Source organism: Olea europaea, chromosome 10 (genome assembly GCF_002742605.1).
Source record: "Olea europaea var. sylvestris chromosome 10, O_europaea_v1, whole genome shotgun sequence".
NCBI classification, from domain to species: Eukaryota; Viridiplantae; Streptophyta; class Magnoliopsida; order Lamiales; family Oleaceae; genus Olea; species Olea europaea.
This window is the reverse complement of record NC_036246.1, coordinates 36,182,664-36,203,636: the sequence shown is the minus strand read 5'-3', so window position 1 is coordinate 36,203,636 and position 20,973 is coordinate 36,182,664. Positions and strand designations below refer to the sequence as shown.

General features: G+C 35.4%; 1 protein-coding gene and 1 pseudogene across 3 annotated transcripts; one reads left to right on the top strand and one right to left on the bottom strand.

Moving 5' to 3' along the window:
* Nucleotides 1-9,045: 9,045 nt before the first annotated feature.
* Nucleotides 9,046-19,924, bottom strand: LOC111402040 (proteinaceous RNase P 1, chloroplastic/mitochondrial-like). 3 transcript variants are annotated; one of them, XM_023030078.1, is made up of 8 exons: nt 19,553-19,924; nt 14,207-14,681; nt 13,422-14,129; nt 11,956-12,045; nt 11,276-11,457; nt 10,942-11,062; nt 9,564-9,632; nt 9,046-9,477 (listed from the first exon to the last, which is right to left on the bottom strand). In XM_023030078.1, the coding sequence occupies exons 2-8, from the start codon at nt 14,303-14,305 to the stop codon at nt 9,370-9,372; spliced, it is 1,377 nt and encodes a 458-aa protein (XP_022885846.1). In that variant the 5' UTR covers nt 14,306-14,681; nt 19,553-19,924; the 3' UTR covers nt 9,046-9,369. The 3 variants fall into 3 exon arrangements, with proteins under 3 accessions (XP_022885846.1, XP_022885844.1, XP_022885845.1); XM_023030076.1 differs by having other exon boundaries at nt 13,422-14,681; XM_023030077.1 differs by having other exon boundaries at nt 9,564-9,627; nt 13,422-14,681.
* LOC111400594 lies at nt 14,690-19,014 on the top strand (annotated as a pseudogene).
* Nucleotides 19,925-20,973: the final 1,049 nt, after the last annotated feature.

Genomic DNA, 20,973 nt, shown 5'->3' with positions numbered 1-20,973 from the left:
GGCCCAATTTGCATCGCAGAACCCCTTAAGCTATAAATCAGATATGCCATCAAAGAATAAACCTTGTCCAGGCGTTCCCTTCAAGTATCTTAACACATGATGGGCTGCTTCTAAATGAGCCTGCTTCGGTGATTCAAGAAACTGACTGAGGACCTGCACCGCATATGATAGATCAGGCCTCGTTATTGTTAAGTATAGTATCCTTCTTACTAACCTCCGATACATACTAGCATCCGTAATAGCTTCCCCTCCATCCTTGCTTAACTTCAGATTGTGTGGCAAAGGACTTTTTGCTGGTTTAGCCTCAAGATAACTAGCATCTGCCAATATTTCTAAAGCATATTTTCTTTGACAAATGGATATGCCTTTGGAAGTTCTAGCTATCTCCAGCCCAAGGAAATACTTTGAAATCCCCAAGTCCTTGAGCTTGAATTGATCATTCAATTTCTTCTTGAACTCCTCAATATAATGCAAATTATTTCCACCTATGATAATATCATCTACGTAGATAATTAGCACAGTAAAAGAGCAACCATTTTGTTTGCTAAATAAGGAGTAATCAAATTTTGATTGCTTAAAGCCCTGTGACAAAAACTTGGTATTCCATTGGCGTGATGCCTGTTTGAGTCCATATATGGACTTGTTTAATTTGCAAACTAATTTTTCTTCATTCTCCCCCTGCTGCTCATAACCTGGAGGCATCATCATGTAGACTTCTTCATCTAGTTCACCAATAAGAAAGGCATTGTTAATGTCTAATTGATAAAGATGCCACTTTTTCTGGGCTGCAACGACCAAAAAAGTTTTCGCCGTAACGAGCTTGGCAACAAGTGAAAACGTTTCCTCATAATCTAAACCAGCTTGTTGTGTGAAGCCCTTAGCCACAAGTCAGGCCTTTTTCCTTTCATCTGTCCCATCTGAATTCAATTTTACTTTGAAATCCCATTTGCAATCCACTGGTTTTTTATGTGCTGGAAGCTGGCCAACTGACCAAGTGTTGTTTGAAACAAGAGCCTGATACTCTGTATCCATGCCCTGACACCAATCTGGATGTTGAGATGCCTCAGCAAAGGATTGAGGCTCATAGATGGTGGATTGTGCTAATGTGTACTTTCTCTGTGAAGGAGACAATCTGTTATAACTCAACCAGTTTGATAAGGGGTACTACCTTCCAGATTCAGGTCCTTTCTCCATGGAATTTGATTGAGATGGAGGCATCTGTGACACCAGGTTGCAATGATAATTTTGAAGATAGGATGGAGGATGCTTGGGTCTAGTAGATCTGCGGAGAGGTGTGAGACATGGTTGAGATGTTTCTGATGAAGTAATCTCAAATGAGGCTTTTCCTTGTGAAATATGTGATGTTGAGGGAGAAGGTTGATCAGATAATGATGAAGAATGAATGTTTGTGGTGGCTGAATCTGAGGTGATGAGTGGAATGTCAACATACTGATGTGACTGTACCGAAAATAAAGTCTGACTGGGATGTAAAATATTAGTAGGACAGGAAAGAAACTTGAAAAGGTGAGGGTGATGAAAAGGAAATATTATCTCATGGAAAGAAACATCTCTGGAAATGAAAGTGGTATTTGTTTGGAGGTTGTACAGCTTGTAGGCCTTCATGCCATAGGGATACCCAAGAAAAATATAGGGCATAGCTCTTGGATCAAATTTGGTTCGATGTCTCTTAAGAGTGGAAGCATAACAAAGGCAACCAAAAACTCTAAGGTGAGTATAGGATGGCTTAGTTTGATATAGAAGCTCATAAGGAGATTTGTTATTGAGAATTGTGGTTGGAGTTCGATTAATAAGATGCGTAGCAGTGAGAATGCAGTCCCCCCAGAATTTGTGAGGTAATTTGGCTTGAAATTTAATGGCTCTAGCAATGTTAAGAATATGTTGGTGTTTTCGCTCTACTACACCATTTTTTTGTGGTGTTTCCACACAACTTACTTGGTGTATAACACCTTTGGAGTGGAAGAAATCAATCATGAGGAATTCAAATCCGTTGTCTGATTTGAGGTATTTTATATTGCAATGAAAATGTATTTGAATCAAGCAAAAAAAAGATTGAATGATGGATCAGGTTTGAGATTTGTCTCGCATGAGATAGGTCCAAGTCATACGACTATAATCGTCTACAATTGTTAAAAAATATTTAGCGCCATCCAAGGTAGGAGTTGAATATGGCCCCCAAATATCACAATGTATGAGCTCAAATGCCTTGGAAGTTTTTGTCTCACTATGCTGAAATGGTAATCTATGTTGTTTAGCCATAGGACAGATTGAGCAATGCAAGTGTTCATTAAAAGTGATGGCAGGAACCAACTTATGTAAAAGAGACAGTTTGGAAACAATAATATGTCCCAATCGACAGTGCCAAACATCAATGTTTGTGTTGACAGCATTAGTTTTCATTGAGGTACAAACAACAGGACTTTCTTTATTACATGTCGAAGATGAAGCAGAATTATTGTAGAGATTTGAGTGAAGTATTTTTATTGCTTTGATGTCCAGAACGCTGAAAATGGTAGAGTCCATCTTCAAGCTTGCCTACCCCAATCGTCATCCATATCGAAAGATCCTAAACAAAACAACAATTGTGGATGAATATCAAGAAGCAGTTGTGCTCAAGTGTCAATTTGCTGGTAGATATCAAATTAAATTTAAAGTATGGCACAACTAAAACATTTGTCAGAATCAAAGTAGCAGATAACTTCACTGTCCCAGTGTGGGTAACATCAGCAGTACTACCATCAGGTAATCTTACAAATCCATTAATTCTGGCATTCATAGTGGTTAGATGTTTAAGAGAACGGACCATGCGTTCTGAAGCTCCCGTGTCTATGATCTACTTATCTGCAAGTGCAGGGACATTAGAGCGTGTGAGATTACCTGAGAAGGCAAATGCATTAGGCATTGAGAACGAGGGAGATATCATATCTTCAGGTTGTTGACTGTAGTCTGTTGGCCGCAAATTGCAAGTTTGTCCCTGTAACTGTGGTGCCAACACAGCTAGAATTTGTTGGCATTGATCAGGTGTAATAGTGAGGCTAGAGATAGCATTAATTACTTCTGAATTATTAACCTGAGACGATTCACTAACAACATTTGCAACTGGATATTTTCCTTTAGAAAGTCTGTGACCTGGAGGATAACCAATTAGCTTGTAGCATTTTCCCTTAAGATGCCCAAGCATTCCACAGTGGCTACACATTGGTTTCTCCCTTCTTTGTAATGTACTGGCTCTTTCATTATTAGTGGAATTGGAAATCAGTCTACTGGCAAAAGCCTTTGCATCAAATTGTTGTCGTCTTTTACCAACAACTTCCTTTTGCCTCTCATCTTGTAGCATTAGGGCAAATACCTTGTTGAGAGGGGATAATGGATCCATCAACAGTATTTGGCTTCTCACACCGGAGAAATGTTCATCTAAACCCATAAGAAACTGCATTGTCTGATCTTCAGACTTATAATTGGCATTGTTGACTTCCGGTCTATAATTCTCCAATTCTTCCCATAGACCTTTAAATCGATTGAAATAGGAATTGACAGAGCAATTTCCTTGAGTAATCGAAGCAATTTGCTTCTTCAGTTCATATATGCGAGGTCCATTACCTTGGCTATAGCAGTCCTTGAGCTCAATCCAGATTTGCCTCGCCGAATCTTTGTGCATCACACTGGGGTATAACTCCTTCGAAATGGAGTTGATAATCCAAGAGGAAACCACATGATTACATCTCCTCCAAGCTCCATAAAGAGGATCATCCAATGAAGGTTTGACGATCGATCCGTCAATGAAGCCCTTCTTTTTTTTCACACTGAGTGCCATCACCACCGCACGATTCCACGTCGCATAATTATCTTCATTAAGCATCACAGAGATGAGCTGCATACCTGTATTGTCCCAATAGTGGAGGTAATACGGACTGCTCGGATCACTGATCAATCGATTAACAAGAGGAATCACATCTCCGGTCATCATTTCTACAGCAGACGAATCAGTTGATGAACCAGCTTGCTTCGTCTGGTTTTAAATCTCTATTTCAGCACTGGATTTGTTCGCCATCACAGGGAAACTTCACTGCTCTGATACCATGATAAGTTGATGAAGAAGGAGATTCTAGAACTTGGAGAGAAAAGAAAATGGCGGGAAAAATTTTGTTATTCACTTCTCAATTCCAAAATGATACAGATACACGAGTGTATATATATACATGGCTGCAGGTGCTAAGACTCAAATAGAATGTGTGCAATGACTTAAATACCCCTATGTTAACATGACTTAATAGTCTAAAGCTCAAATAAGCAATTGGATTTCAATATTGCTTAATAATTTTCGAGGTTAAGATGGAACTCCTAGATGAAAATAATCATAAGCAAAACTATAGAAGCTTGATGACTTCAATCAAACGGGTGTTGAGCACTAAAACGGCAAAATACTCCCCAAAGTATAGAAAACTATATAATATCAACTGACCCTTAAATTTTGTTATATATTTATAGTATAAATATAAAATGTGAAAGAAATAATCAAATTAGATGAAATGTCCAAGTAGTGAGAAATGTGGCATTTGTGTGGAACGTCAGGGGTTCGAATCACTCCCTACGCAATTATTAAAAAGTCTTGATTGAGGCCTTGGGCTCTTGGACTCTTGGGCTTCCTTAACCAAAATAATTTTTTTATTATTTTATTTATTTTCGAAATTATTTAGCAGATCAAACTAGCCATTATTTTCTGACCATATTTTGTAATAACCCACTACTCACAGTCATTAAAATACCCACTACTGACAACCATTAACATTCTGTATTATTCTCTAATCATGGATGGGACAGTTACTTTCAGTTTTGCCTATAAAACTCATGTCTTGGTTTGGGAAAGACACACACCAAATGGTGTAGCTAGGAAAAAATCGAACTCTTAAGGATATGTTCATATCAGTGCTAAACTCTTCTAGATTACCTTTTAACATGTGGGGGAGAAACACTTCTTTCTGCATGTTATATTATTAACAGAATTCCTAATAAGAAAAATAATAAGTCCCCTTATGAAATGTGGAATGACAAGACACCTTCATATAAATATCTTAAAGTGTGGGGGTGTTTAGCTAAAACTTTTATTCCAGCACCTAGGAGAACTGAACTTGATCCGAAAGCTGTTGATTGTGTCTTTATAGGCTATGCTCTTCATAGTAATGCCTATAGATTTTTAGTCATTGACTCTAAAAATAATTTGATAAAAAAGAACACAATATTTGAAACTAGAGATGTTGAATTTTTTAAAAATAGATTTTCGTTTAAAGAAAAGTCTGAAAGACCAAGCAGTTCTTTTAGTATTCCTCCTAGTGTTAGAGAGGAGCCATCTGAATTAGAAGAAGTTGAAATTAGGAGAAGCAAAAGACCTAGGACCAGTACTTCTTTTGATCCTGACTTTATAACCTACTTAGTAGAGGATGATCTTAGTACTTTTGATGAAGCTATGTCTTCACCAGATTCTATACTTTGAAAGGAAGCTGTAAATAGTGAATATGATTTAATTATGTCTACTAATACTTGGGAGTTAGTTGACTTACCTCAAGGATGTATGGGTGTAGATGGTTGTTTAAGAAAAAACTTAAACCTAATGGTTCGATTGATAAGTTTAAAACAAGACCTGTAACCAAAGGCTATAGACAAAAAGGAGTTGACTTCTTTGATACTTATTCACCGGTTACTAGGATTACCTCTATTAGGATGTTAATTGCATTTGCTTCATTGTATGATCTTATTATGCATCAAATGGACTTCAAAACTGTAATTTTAAATGGAGACTTAGAAGAGGAGATTTATATGAATCAGCCTGAAGGATTTGTTGTAGAAGGCCTTGAGGATAAAGTATGTTGACTTAAAAAATCCCTTTATGGCTTTAAACAAGCTCTTAAGTAATAGCACGAAAAATTTGATACAATTTTGACATCAAGTGGTTTTGTAATAAATGAAGCAGATAAATGCATATATAGCAAATTTGAAAATAATTGTGGTGTGATAATTTGTTTATATGTTGATGATATGCTGATTATGGGAACTAGTGTAGATGTGGTTAATAAAATTAAACAATTTTTGAACAAACGCTTCGAAATGAAAGATTTAGGTATTGCTGATATTATTCTAGGAATCAAAATAATAAAACATTCTGAAGGAATTATTTTGACCCAATCATATTATATAGAAAAGGTGCTTAAGAAGTTTAACCAATACAAATGTATTCCTGCTAAAACACCTTATGATACAAGCCGTCATTTGAGAAAACATTCAGGTCCTAGTGTTTCCGCTTTAGAGTATGCTAGAGTGATCGGTAGTCTCATATATCTCATGAACTGTACAAGACCTGATATAGCATGTGCTGTCGGTAGACTTAGCATGTATACTGGTAATCCTAATAGTGAACATTGGGATGCTCTCATTCGAGTCTTGAGGTATTTGAGATATACTCTAGACTAAGGAATACAATATACCAAATTCCCTACTGTACTTGAGTAATATTGTGATGCTAATTGGATTTCTGATACCAATGAAAGTAAATCTACAATTGGATATATATTTACATTAGCAGGCGTTGCTGTATCTTGGAAATCCACTAAACAAACATGCATTGCTAGATTTACTATGAAATCTGAGTTCATAGCCTTAGATAAGGCAGGTGAGGAGGCTGAATGGTTAAGGAATTTTCTTATGGATATTTCTTTGTGGTCTAAACCATTTCCAACTATTTCAATCCATTGTGACAATCAAATAGCTTTTTCAAGAGCTCAACATTCATTCTACAATGGAAAATCTAGACATATTCGTAAAAGGCACAATACCGTGCATCAACTGCTTAAGGATGGGATTATAGCTATTGACTATGTGAAGTCAAGTGATAATATTGCTGAACCATTGACCAAAGGATTAGCTAGAGAGCTAGTTCAAAAAACATGGAGGAGGATTGGGCTAAAGCCTATTACATAATGATCACCTATAACAGAAACCCAACCTTGCAATTGGAAATTCCATGGTCTAGGTTCAATGGGACAACATAGCTATTGGAGTGGTCTATGGGCGTACTACATTGGATTTATTCCAAACCCCTCCTGATGATGCGTAGTATCAACTGTATTGATTAGAGGATGAGCTAATGCTCTTAAAATTTACTATAGCTGATATTTAGTGGGGTATTTAGATAGAGTGCACCCTTAATAGCAGCACCTATTTGAGTGTGGAAGTGGGGCCGCTTCCTATGAGAATTGAGACGAATTCTCTAAAGCATTCAAAGAAAATTGGGAAAGTTCAAGGCTGAAATGAACACAATCGCGAGAACTCAATAATTGTTCTTGAAATCATGTGTGTTTTGTTGTCTCAGTTTGCAACTATAATTGTAGAGTTCAAAACATAGTTCACTCTACAGCTAGCAAGCTCGATAGGATATACAAAGTCAAGGTTCAAGTCAGTAGATACCTAAGCCTACATGATTTCTATCGTACTCTAGAGTAATATTTTCATTTATCTTATTTATTTTATGTGGGGGATTGTTATATATTTATAGTATAAATATAAAATGCGAAAGAAATAATCAAATTAGATGAAGTGCCTAAGTAGTGGGAAATATGGCATTTGTGTGGGACGTTAGGGGTTCGAATCATTCTCCACGCAATTATTAAAAAGTCTTAATCGGGGCCTTGGGCTTTCTTGACTAAAATAAATTTTTTTATTATTTTATTTATTTTCGAAATTATTTAATGGGTCAAATTAGCTAGTATTTTTTTTTATCTTTTTTGTAATAACCTACCACTCACAATCATTAAAATACCCACTACTCACAACCATTAACATTCTGAATTATTCTCTGATCATGAATGAGACAGTTACTTCCAGTTTTGCCTATATAAACTCGTGTTTTGGTTTGGGAAAGATACATATCAAAGAAAACAGAAAATCTTTTGAAAAGAAATCTTATTTCTCATATTTTGAATTTTTATACTCGATTTTTACATATATTTTGGAGTACCTTTGAGAATTCTGAAAACCATTCGTAACTGCTGCACAAGTGGTTTACGATTGTTGTATCTTGGGAGTGATTGTCCACAGAGGTCGCAGCAGTTATCGACGGACAATTTGTATAGACATTACCTCGACAATTTGCTGAACTTCACGAGTTCAATAGCAGATAGAACGTATTTGAGACAGTAAATAATCGTTCGTTAATATTCCGCCGACTTTGTGTTTATGAATGAAGCGAACAGAGAAATGAGATTAGTAGTAGAAATTACATTTTTATTTTATTATTATTATTATTTTTTTTTTTTTGAGAGAAGAAATTACACTTTTTAAAATTTGAAAATAGAAATCTATTCTCAACTTTGAAAAAAATAAGAAAATTATTTTGAAGTTTAGTTATAAAAAACTTTTTAGCTTAGCCAGTAACGAATACAGAGAAACATACCTAGAAGAAAAAAATATTGTGCCTTTTAACAAAATTCGTATTCGTTGTTATTCAACTCTTCATATATAATTTTTGTATTTAGTTATAAGTTTCATTTTATTTATTTTTTTAAGAAAAGAGATTACTCTTTATTAATTTGAAATAGAACTTTATCCTCAACTTTGGAAAAAATAATAATATTTTTTTGAAAGGTTGTTGTTAGTCATAAGAAACTTTTTACGCTTAGCCAGTGAAGAATAAAGAAAAATGGGATCGTCTACTCATAAATTTGACCTACTTATGTGAGAACTAATTGTATCTTATAATTTAAGTCAATCCAAAGCTTAACAAATGATTTGTTTAGCATGAATTTTGAGAAGAGAGTTCAATTGTTCGAGTTAAAACAAGTTGGTCGGCTGCGGGTCGATAATTTATTTTTAAGATTTATTTGTGAATTGTCTATTGTAAGAAACTTAACGTCAACAAAGGACTAATATGATCAGTCCACATTTTAAAAACCAATAAAATTTTATTTTCGAAAAATATTTTCCAAAATATTAAATACTTAGACGTTACAACTATAACACAGTATTAGAAAAGAATAATAACAATAAGTTCAAACATGTGTCATGAATATATCTTCAGTGTATATTGGTAGGGACTAGAAATCATAACATAGTACTCTGAAGTAATAAAAACACGTCCAATAATGCGTATTAAGACTATAACTCTCCACCTCAGACACCCATTATTGTACGCATTTATGTAAAAAAGGAAAAAAAAATTGACTTCTTCGACCGATACTCCAAGAATGTCTCCACAGAACACAATTAATAAAATGATTTTACGACTTCTGACCAGATTATTTTCCCCAAGCTTCACCTTCCTCATCTTATCCTCTGAAGTTTGAAAGTAGAAATTTATCTACCTCAATTCAGCTTCAGGTCCTTTATTCTTGTGGCACAAATCCATTGCCTCGGGGTCTCAAGATCGTCTCCAGTTACGGTTGGAATGTGCCAACTGCCCTGTTCAGACTCCTGCATTTCACTCAAAATTTGTAAAGCATAAATGAGACTTCATACACGAGACATCATCAAAATGCCATCATTGGTATGTCACTTACCTGAATGACAATTGAATAAGGTGGTGGCATGCGGAACTGGAGTCCATCACTGGAAGGAGTTAACCTGACCTGCCAATTTTCAGTAGAATCATAAGAATGTAAAGATCAACATTTTCATCCGGGAAACTGCTTTTAGGGCCCCGTTTGATTGGAGGAGTTGGAAATGTGGATTTCAAATCCACAAGTACAAACAACGTTTCTGAACTAGTGCCTTGAGTGCATTATAGACTGTGTAAGTATGTATACAAGATTTATATTCCATACTCGGACGCAAACCATCCCAAGTGACACGAGTTGACCTGAAACGTAATGTGTTGATGATAGACCAACTAGATGCCGAGTTTATCATTTACTTAAGGTGTTTGACACTCTTCATAGATTATTTAGCACGATTTGATAAATAAATTTTGGCACGATAACTATATGTATGAATTTAACCTACTTAAAATAAAACTCATCATTCTCAAATATAATATTTCCAATAAAATTAGGGGCCACCCAGTCCCTCCAGTACTAGCAGATAAGCAACACTTTCCAACTTTCAGGAGAACAAACAAAGGTAGTACATATATTTAGAGTGAGCCCATCTAAACAGTATAACATTGTACAAAAGAAATATCTATCCACAGATAAAGATGTGCCAAAACGATACCTACACGCTCGACTCAAAAGAAAAAGACAAATTGAATTAATCTACTTTCTAAATATCACGTCCTCATTGCGTCCTGTTCAATATTTTTAAGAATTATGGTGCCCCAATAGCATTCAGTGTTGTATCCATTTAGTAGTGCCTATTTCAGCACAATGTAGGTACAAATTTTCAGAAATTGTTTAGTGTGGTTTGAGTTACTATCAATCATTACCCTAATCCATCCAACAGTGTCACACATTCTACATGACATTTTCACTAACTCACAGGCAAACATTAAGCAAGCATCGTTTACTCCCATTGCTGCAAGAATCGATTATCAAAGTGATGTAGGATGCAATGAACAAAGAATAAGATTGAGAAAGAAAGAAAGAGGAAGAGAGAGGAGAAAGAGAAGAAGAGGAGAGAAAATAGAGAATTTAGGGGGAGAATATCAAGTTTATTTCATATCAAAGTTGTCTCTATTACAATGCATAAGTCCCCTTTAAATAGGGTTTTAATTAATCCTAATAGAAGTAGGAAATCCAAGAAATCTATTAAATCAAACCCAAATCATGTTTCCTAAAATAAGTGTCCAGTTTGGAAAGTAAACTAAATACTATCTCTACTAAGATTCCCATCACAAAGTGTAGCAACCATGTTGAATACCATAATATATTATTGAATCATCTCTTATTTGGCAATCACGTTTAAATATAAAATGCGTAAATAGAAACAAATGAATGATACCTGATGCTTTTCTTTCCATCTGGGGAAAAAACTATTGCCTAGAAGTTGGAACAGGTGGTCTCTCATCTCATCATTTGTCACCAGCAAACACTTGGAGCTAACAGCAGCATACAACCAATACCTGGGGAAATGGAAAGGAAAAACATAGGTTGCATAGTTTGACTGTGATTCACACTTTGACATATGACCAACAAAGAGGAGCAAGGGACAAAAGATGTCAAAGGGACCGTGAGAAAAAAGATGGAGAAATTCAAAGGCATGATATATTTAAGCATTTAAGGGGAAAAAAAAAATAAAAATAAAAAATTTCCAAGTAGGTGATTGAATAAAGTACCAATCATCATTCGAACCAGGAGGGGTGACATAAAGTGCCCCAGCCTTCTTCCAACTTTCCAACAACTTCTTGTTGTTAGGGTGCTGTGCAGGACCACCAGTTACACGACCTTTATGCAGAATAACAAGAGGTAGCTTTCCTGACGGACTCAGTTTACGCAAGTGATACATAACATGTTTGAGCTACAAAAGAAAGGAACCAATAAAAATTTCTTGTACACTTGTAAGTTCAAAGATCACCAAATATACAGTAATCTTAACTTTAATCTTAGTTTCACTTCTGCCTTTCTTTGATTTCGATTTCATCCCTATCTACCCTTCCTCATGGGAGCAAAACGAGAGATGCAGGGTGGAAGAGACAGAAAAAAAGAAAGATGTTGAACCACCTCATCTAAAAGTTTAGGCTATTGGCAGGGGACATTTATTTTTTTATATTTAGCCTTCAACTTGGCCTCTAGGCGAGACTTTTTTTCACAGTAAAGCCGAACATGAGCAAAATTTTCATCAAAACTTGCACTTAGGACCTTTGCCTACTCGAACACCATGTTGAACTACTATGTCTAAAAGTTTAAGCGGTAAGAGAGAGCAAACATTTATTTATTTATTTAAATTAAGTGTTCAACGAATTATGGGACAGAATGCCACTCTCAGAACCCAGGGGGGGAGCGAAGTTAACATTACCTGGGAAAAACTGAAATTATGCTGATTAATAAGGCCCACATTAGCACCATCTACTACTGCATCAAATGGACCATGATGTCGAATCCATTCCTGAAAGAGTGCATCAATTGCTTTAGACTGAAAATTTTATTATTATTATTTTTTGGTTATATGAAATGCCTGAAGCACAAAAAGGATATTACGGTGGCCAATAATATATCAATGCATTTTCAATTAATGATGTCATATTTGCAGGCATGACTTCCTATTCTAATGAAACAGTTGTTATAAACAACAATATGCAGGACATGATTTTGATGTCAAAATGATTTTTCTAAAGCTTCAGATTGCAATATCATACATTATCATCGTCCTGCTTTATGCTTGTGGTTCTGTAACATGCAATCCTTTGTTACATCAGTTACAAAGCCTACTAAAACTTGACTGTAATCAATATTCATATCTCCAACTCAAATTCTCAATGATTTTCTTGTCCTTTGTTCCCTTGATATTTCAATAATTGAGCACCATCACAGTTCTTTCCTACAGAAAATGCAGCTGCATATATCAAGCTAGTATGCTTCCATAAATAAATGTCTGCCCACATGCATACACACGCACATACTCCATTTATTACTGAACATTTCAATTTGCCTATCTGGGCATCCAAAAATAGTGTTCACTTCTCAAAAAGAGTAACTGAATCTGCCCTTTACTTCAAAAAAATGGTGTTACGACAGTGAATCTTGGCCATTCGTTTTGATCAGAAAAATTAAATGTCATATCAAAACTCAATTTCCCCAGTCTAGCCTAAAAATATGTGTCTGTTAAACCTTACCATTCAATTATTGAATGAATGCCAAATTTATTTATTGGTACCAAGTGAATGTAAAATGTACGCTATAAATTAGAGGCCGTCTAGAAAGAGTAAAAGACAATAGAATAAGGTATTCAAAGAAACAATTTTAAGCCTTTGGATTGATTGCATGATATGGAAAAAAGTCTCCCGTTCAAATGTCTACCATATGAATTTCTCCTAATTGAAAATGTACCAGTCTTTCCCGCAGCAGATCAAGATGTAACACTCAAGTTTAAGGCCCCGTTTGGCCCCCATTTTCTAGAAATGAAAATGGGTGGAGTAGTGTTTTTTAGAAAAAATGAGTGATTGAAAATGAATAAAAAGTTTTTTATTAACGTGTAATATTATTTTATGAAAGATTGTATGGTTGAAAATAGAAGAGAGAAAAATAGAATGGGGGCCAAACGGGGGCTAAGACATGTCAACTGCCAGAATTTATTTGTCAATAATTAATTTTCAATTCTAGAACAAGACAGAAGAAACAATATTCCTGATTACAAGATTATGACTAACCTGTCAAATGTATTAAAGACAACCCAAATTACACAAGTACAAAGACCTAATTTTTATACACATGTACACATAAAAATCATCCTTAATAACAGTAAACAATGAACAAGTTCCATACCTGAAATTGCCAAAAGCCAGCTTTAGCTTCTCTTTCGCTAGCCAATTTTGCTAAAGAATTTGCAAAATTCTGTGTCTCCATGGGATCAATATCTATACAAACAAGCTTCTCTCTGCACAATTGGCAGACCCCAGTCTCATACATCTGGGTCCTCATCACTCTCCATTTCCCTTTCCCCAACCATCCTTGCCCATGCCATCCACCCCCTCCCTTCACAATTCCTTCCTTCACCTCTTCTACATTCCAATTCTCCATTCCAACCTCCGCCGCCCTATCTGACCTAAACCAATCCTCCACTATACTGGCCGTCTCCTCAGACACCTGCCTCACAGTGGCTCTCAACCTATGAATCATCTCATACACTTTCTCCTCCCTCTTGACACCAGAACTAACCCTCAAAAGTGCTGAAAGCTCAGGCTCTTCGGCTGAGACCTTGTTATCCACCATATGGGTATCCACCTCATATGCTTTATCAGCCATTGCCTTCTCACAAAACTCAAACAATGCCGGCCCATAGGACCTCAACTTTGGAATTATTCCATGATTCTTCATTTCCTTAACCAACTCAAAAGCCATTTCTGGGTCCTTCTTAGCTGCTGCTAATCTTGAAGCATTGGTAAATGTAGCCTCATTTGGAATCACTTTATCCAACCGCATCTGTTTAAAAATCTCAAAGCCCTTTTCCAAACCTACAAAATTATCTACATCCTGCCCACTGCCATCATTATTTGGTGAACATAAATAAAGCAAAACATTATAATGATGTACATTGAGTTGAATATTACTTGCCCTCGCCTCATTGTAAAGGCGAATGGCCTCGGAAAAGTCACCATGTTTTGAGCACTGGTCGAGCTTGTGGCGAAGTACACTTTCTGGGGCCTCATATTGGGCTTTTTTCTTTGATTTTTTAGGGACTGAATTTGTGGGATTTTGAAGGAGAGATGCTGAGGTGGACAGTCGGGTTGTCATTTGGGTAATGGAAAGAGGCCTCCTGTGTTGGCTTTTGGCATTATTCTTTACGAGGTAATGGTAGTGGTGGAGGTATGAAAATGATTTACAACAGAGAAACAGTGATTTAGAGTTTTTGGAGAAGAGGGGGAAAAGAGGCGAGGTTTTAGGACAAAGATAAGCCACATGAAAGAGCATCCCTGGTGGAAGGGGAGAATTTTTAGTTTTACTACTCGCTGCAACTCACAATGTAATGCTACTCCCACGCAATTCGTTTATAAATTGACATGACAGCCTTGTTGTAAATGGTCCCTGCAAAATTCAAGGCAAAGAGTTGGCATCTGTGCAATATTTATAAAAGGTTTAGGTAAGATTCTTCAGTACAAAAGCAGACTGTGGAACGTAAGCATTTCAACACAGAAGATATTGAGTTCAAACCCACAAAGAAAATAATTTATTAGTAAAATTCACTTGTACAATTTTAATTGGTCAACATAAAGACACAAATTCCTCACCCAAATTTAATTCTATCAAAGCAAACTCCACAGCACTAAGCCCCTGTTTGAGCCAAATGCTTTAAAACTCATTTTCAACCACTCATTCTTCCAAAAAAATAATTTTGCTCGTAAATTCAAAACTTTCCCAAACTTTTTAACATACATTCTCCAAATATCACTATCTCAAAAAATCTATACCAAACATGCCCTAAATCTCTCACTGCCCAAATACACTGTCTGTCCATCCACAATATCTATCCACTCAAACATAGAATACATGAACCAAAATCTCATATTTGTAGGTGGTGAAGTCGGTTATCGCCCAGCTTAATTATTCTAGACATTACTACTATGTATGGGCTTATGTATTAAAGACAAGTAACACAAAATGATGGTGGACTAATGGCTGGAAAATTCTAGGTAATGAGAAATGTCCAAAAACAATAAGAGAGACGAGATGCTGGAAAAATGGAAGGAAGAGATCTAGAAGGGCTTATACAGCGAGCCAGGGAGTTCAAGAAAGAGTATAACAACTCTTTGCATCGGTAGAGCATTTAGTACTAGACTTTGCACAAGATAATCAGTTCAGGGTGTTTAAGATTTCAAATTTCTCAAAAAACTCTGAACAAATTTATTCAATTCATAAGGGGACACCAAACAGTTATAGACCAAGATATTGAGGGGAAGTACGAAGCACTAGAAAAACATGGAAAGGATCTAACAACGATGGCAAGAGCAGGGAAGCTGGACTCATTTATAAGAAAAAAACAAAATACATAGATGCATTCAGACTCATTCCAGAAGAACAAAGAAAAATTATGTTCTAATTGGTGAGCCAGGGGTCAGAAAATCAGCAATCTCTGAAGGGCAGAGGATTGTCCAAGGTGATGTCCCCCAGGCTTTAATGAAAACTAGGCTGATATCTCTCGACATGGGTGCAAACATAGCTGGTGCAAAATATCATGGAGAATTTGAAGATTAAATGCCTGATTTGAATGGCCAAATAATCCTTTTTATTGATGAGATCCACACAGTGGTTGTCACAGGTGCGACCAACAGTGCAGTGGAAGCAGGCAAATTCTTGAAGCCTATGCTGGTGGAGAACTAAGATGCATTTGTGCATCCACTCTGGAGGAGTATCATACATATAATAAGAAAGATCTGGCCCTCAAGAGCCGGTTCCAGCAAGTTTATGTTGATCAACCTTCAGTGGAAGATACCATCTCTATTCTCCGTGGACTGCGTGAAAGGTATGAGCTGCTGGAGTCCGCATTTCAGACAGCGCCCTCGTTGGAGCTGCAATTCTATCATACCTCTAGTCTCTAGATCAGTGGACATTTCGTACCTGACAAAGCTGTTGACCTTGTTGACAAAGCAGCAGCTAAACTGAAAATGGAGATTACTTCAAAACCAACTACCATTGATGAAATTAACTATGCTATTCTGGAACTTGAGACAGAAAGGCTATCTCTTACCAATTACTCTGATTAAGCATCAAAAGATAGGCTAAATCGCCTTGAAGCAGAGACAAGATGAGCTGAATGAGCAGTGAGAGCATGAAGTTATGACATGCATACAATCTATCAAGGAAGAGATTGATAGAGTAAATGAAGTGAACTAGCAAGCTGAGGAGCATAGTCTCAACCGTGCTGCTGAATTGGAGCAAGGGAACTCAAACTTTCTGCAGTGTCAATTTGAAATTGCAGAAGTCTGGAAAGTCCTTGCTTAGAGAAGAAGTTACTGGAAGCGATATTGCTGAAATTGTTAGTAAATGGAAAGGCGTTCCTGTTTTGAAACTACAACAACCAGAGAGGGAGAACCACGACATTGACAATAACATCTTTGCTCCCTTGAATCCCCATTTTTGGGATATTGATTTAGGCGAGGAGTATGATGACCCGCTATTTTTGCCCCAAAGGTTGACAAGGATGTTCAAAAGATTATATTGAGGAAAAGACAATGATTTTAGATACCGGTAGTGCGCCCACCATTCAGATCGAGAATGAGCAGCTACCAACTATTACTAAACAATTTGGTGATTTAGAGATAATAGTCATAATTGTGAGGCATGAGCTTACATTGCATAATTCGAGGATGAATATTGCTCGATCCAAAGAGAATGATGTCATTGGATATGTTGACCCAATAAATCCATGTCGTAATTAGATGAATAATCACTTTTTTAGTCAAAAATGAGCCATTAAGCCAAACTTATTGGCTAAAGCATGAACAGTTTTCCAACACAGTTACAAAAACATGGCAGTCGATGAGTAGTCAAAGAAGGGTTTCAACGGTGATGATAGTCCTTTTGATACTTTAAGTCCCAAGAAACAAATGATTGTTGATTTGCGTGAAGAATACGACGGTCCACTGGTTCTTTAAATGGAGGTCGACAAAGTTAATTGGAAAAGCATGTAGAGAAAGAGATAGCGACAACAATATCACATCGATTTTGAAAGAGTTATCGTTTCGACAATTATCAAAACCCTAGATGTAATGAAGTTAATCTCTTCCTGGCTGATTATAGAATGGTTGTTTATTTGTGTCGTTAGGTTATTAAAAGATTCATTGAATATGGAGCTATTTCAATAATTTGAAAGATTTTCAACGGGAAATTTCCCCACCTGTCATGGATTGTGCTCAATCCCAATATTTTGGCAATAAAAGATTGCATAGGGACCACTATTTTGAATACTGTGAAACAAAATGCTATGGAAGTCCAGAAATGGAGACGGTCGATGCGCAAAATGTGCCAGACTTACCAAATGCACTACCATCGTTAGAAGGTATCAGTTGAACATTAGGGACAAATCTTATCTAAATGAAGGATAATAATATAGTGAGAATATCTGTCTTCCGAATCAAATATTTTATTCTCTTGATTGTAATATTTTTATCTTGTTTTATATTCTTTAATTTATCAAGAGTGTTTGCATCCTTAATTAGATTTTAGGGTTTTTATGTCTTAGAATTACTAATTAAACACTTTATAGGTTGTTATATTTGGTTGAATTTGATTATTTAATAAAATTGTAAAATTGTAAGGTTTCTCATATTATTGTTGAATTTTGGCATTCTTTATGAAGAATCAATGATCTTTGACTCCCTAAACATCCAGAATTCGTAGAATCAACAGATCTTAAGTGTGCGTTGAACCCGCCTTGCTTCACTCTGCATCAGATCCCCAGTCCTGTTACTAGCTTCATGTTCATCGTTCCTAGTGTTCGAAAGACAGCTTGCAAAAGCAATTCCTTCTTACATGTTCAATGCCGAAGAAGCTCTTGTATGGATTGATAACTCGTTGGAAGAGAATACTAGTAAGATAATAATAAGAAAGTTTTCCTTCTAAATCTCCATAAAGCAAGTACATGGAAAAACATGCAGTTTCACGGTTGATTGGAGCCCCCAAGTTACATTGGATATGAAGGAGGAGGGCAGTTAAAATGATTTTTCGAAGGAGGCCGTAAGCAGTTATTTTGTTTGATGTGATAGAAAAGGCTCGTTCCGGTGTTTTTAAAGTGTTCCATCAAATGGCTAATAAGCTTTTTGCTAGTAAATTCCCCTGTCTGGACCTAACAAGAGGATTCGTGTCTTCCAGTAACTGGCTCAATAGGGTCGTATCATGAATCACCAACACTGTTATCATTATGACATCAAATGTGCGTTCACAACAAAGATGATGATATCTTGCCAAAGCAAATGGCTTATGAGACTATAATGCAGAGGGTAATGAAGGCTGCAAGATCAATTTTCCATCCTGAATTCATGAACCGTGTTGATGAATGCATAGTATTCCAGCCTCTTGCTGTCAGGTTACAGTTGGTAGAAGTACAAAAGAAGAGAGCTGATCGGAAGATGAAGATTTATGCAAGCAATTTAGTAGTTGAATTCCTAGGTTATGGTGCCAGACCAGTGAAGCCTGTGATTCAACAATATGTTGAAAGAGCTGGCCAAGGGAATCATGAGAGGAGACTTTAAGGATGAGGATACAATGTTGACAGATGTCAAAGTCATTGCATTTGGAAACAGTCAGCTTCCACAACAGAAGCTAGTCTTAGAAAATTAGAGTCTGGTTCAGATACATCCTATGAAAACCGAGAAGCTTTCTCTCAGTCTCTATGAGGAATTGACACATCTCTTCTATGTAGTGACAGGAAACAATTACTACATATCAAGAGAAAACAGTGTGAAAAATAATTAAGAAAACTAATAACCCTTTGAATGTCAAAAACCATTACTACATATCATTAACGATTCCCCAATTCGGTCCAATTTAGCTAAAAATATAGATAAAGAATTAAGTAAAAATCAGCAATTAATTTCAACCACGTATTTTATGGATTCACAATTCTTTTTAAAATTTTCACCATTCATGTCATCTACTTTTATCGAAATCTACTTAGATACGATTTTTAGCATTTTCCAAAAGGGGTCATTGAAAGGTTTTGCAGTCGACTGAGTTCACCAGAAAAATTCATCACACGCAAGGATATACACTGGGAGCTTTAATCAAACAAGTGGTGAGCATGAAACAGCTAAAGATATCATAAACTATCAAAACTTGGTAAGGTTATGTAACACGTCGAAAACATGACATGAAACAGAAACGAAAATTCCAGGCTAGATTCACCAATAAACAAATTATTAATCACCATGAAAGGAAAGAGGATATTAATAGAAAATCACCTTGAAACTTTGTTGCAACAAGAGCTGCAGTCAAATGAGGGTTCAAAAAAGCTTTGCTTTCTGCACACAGCACAGAATCAGGACATATTAAAGATTTATCCAGAGCACCCTGCTGGAATGGGAATTAAGAATGCTTGAAAGATTAACGTAGATAGACAAGTTTGCACGTTTTCAAGTGCAAGAAAAAAATTGCTTTAGAATTGTCTTCTAGGGAATGAAAGAAGAAAAGAAACTCAAAAGATTGATAATAAGTAATTGGGAATTGCTTATTTGTTCTGCTCTGTAAATCCAAACCGATGTGTTTTCGTTTTCCTTATCTGAATAATCGTTTCCGCTTGTTTAGGCATTTTTTTTTCTTTTATGAAAATTTGTGGTTAAAATGTACGAAATTATGTCTTACTTACAAATTTGACACGTTTATTTAATAAGTAATCTTTAATTTAAGTCAATAAAATTCAATATACATTTCATTAAGATCATGAAAGATAGTGTTTTAAGGAGATTCAATAGATATTGAGCATATTGTATTTACTCAAATTAAATGTCATAACTATTTCTTAAATAAATATATCAAATTTCTCTGCAGGAGAAATCGTTTCGTAAAAAGTATTATAAATTATGGAAAATTGATTTTTGTAAAGTATATGATTGAAAATAAGTACGAGGGAGAAGTAATTTTCAAGAACCAAAATCTTGTTTGAGCACAATTCTCATCAAAAAATGTATTTTTGAATACTGTATTGATAAAAATTGTGTAGTTAACAAATAAAGAAAATTCCCGAAATTGCATATAATATTATTTTATTTAAAAATTTGTGGTCAAATAAGTGTTGAAGAATGTATTGTGATGAAAAATGAGACTCAAACAAGGGCAAATAAAAACTAAGGATGCAGTTGGTTAGCAGTTTTTAGTTTTTAATTTTGTGTCAGTTTGACACCCATTAATTTATTTTATGGCTTATTATAAAATCATTTTCAACTATACATTCACAAAATAAAATATTCTACACATATACTAAAAAAAAAAAATTCCTTTACTTTTTACCACAAATTCTCTTAAAAATACTATTCAAAACTTTTTTTTCCTCCATTAATGATAATCAAACAAGCTCTTTGTAAAATTTTGAAAATGTGTTTGATCTGATATTTTTGAAAATGAATTTCGAAAATAGGATTAAACTTTTAATATAAAAAATGTACTGTTGACATTTTGAGCATTATGAAAAGTTCGAAAACACTCAAAACGTAGAAAACAAGTGCTTAAAAGAAATTTATTTAAGAATTTTAACAAATAAAATCTTAAATTTAAAAAAAAAATTGAAAAAATAAAAACTAAATTTTAAAAAAAAAAATTTAATTCTAACAAAATAAAAATTTGAAAAACTAAAATTATAAAAATATATAGAAAATTAAAAATTCTA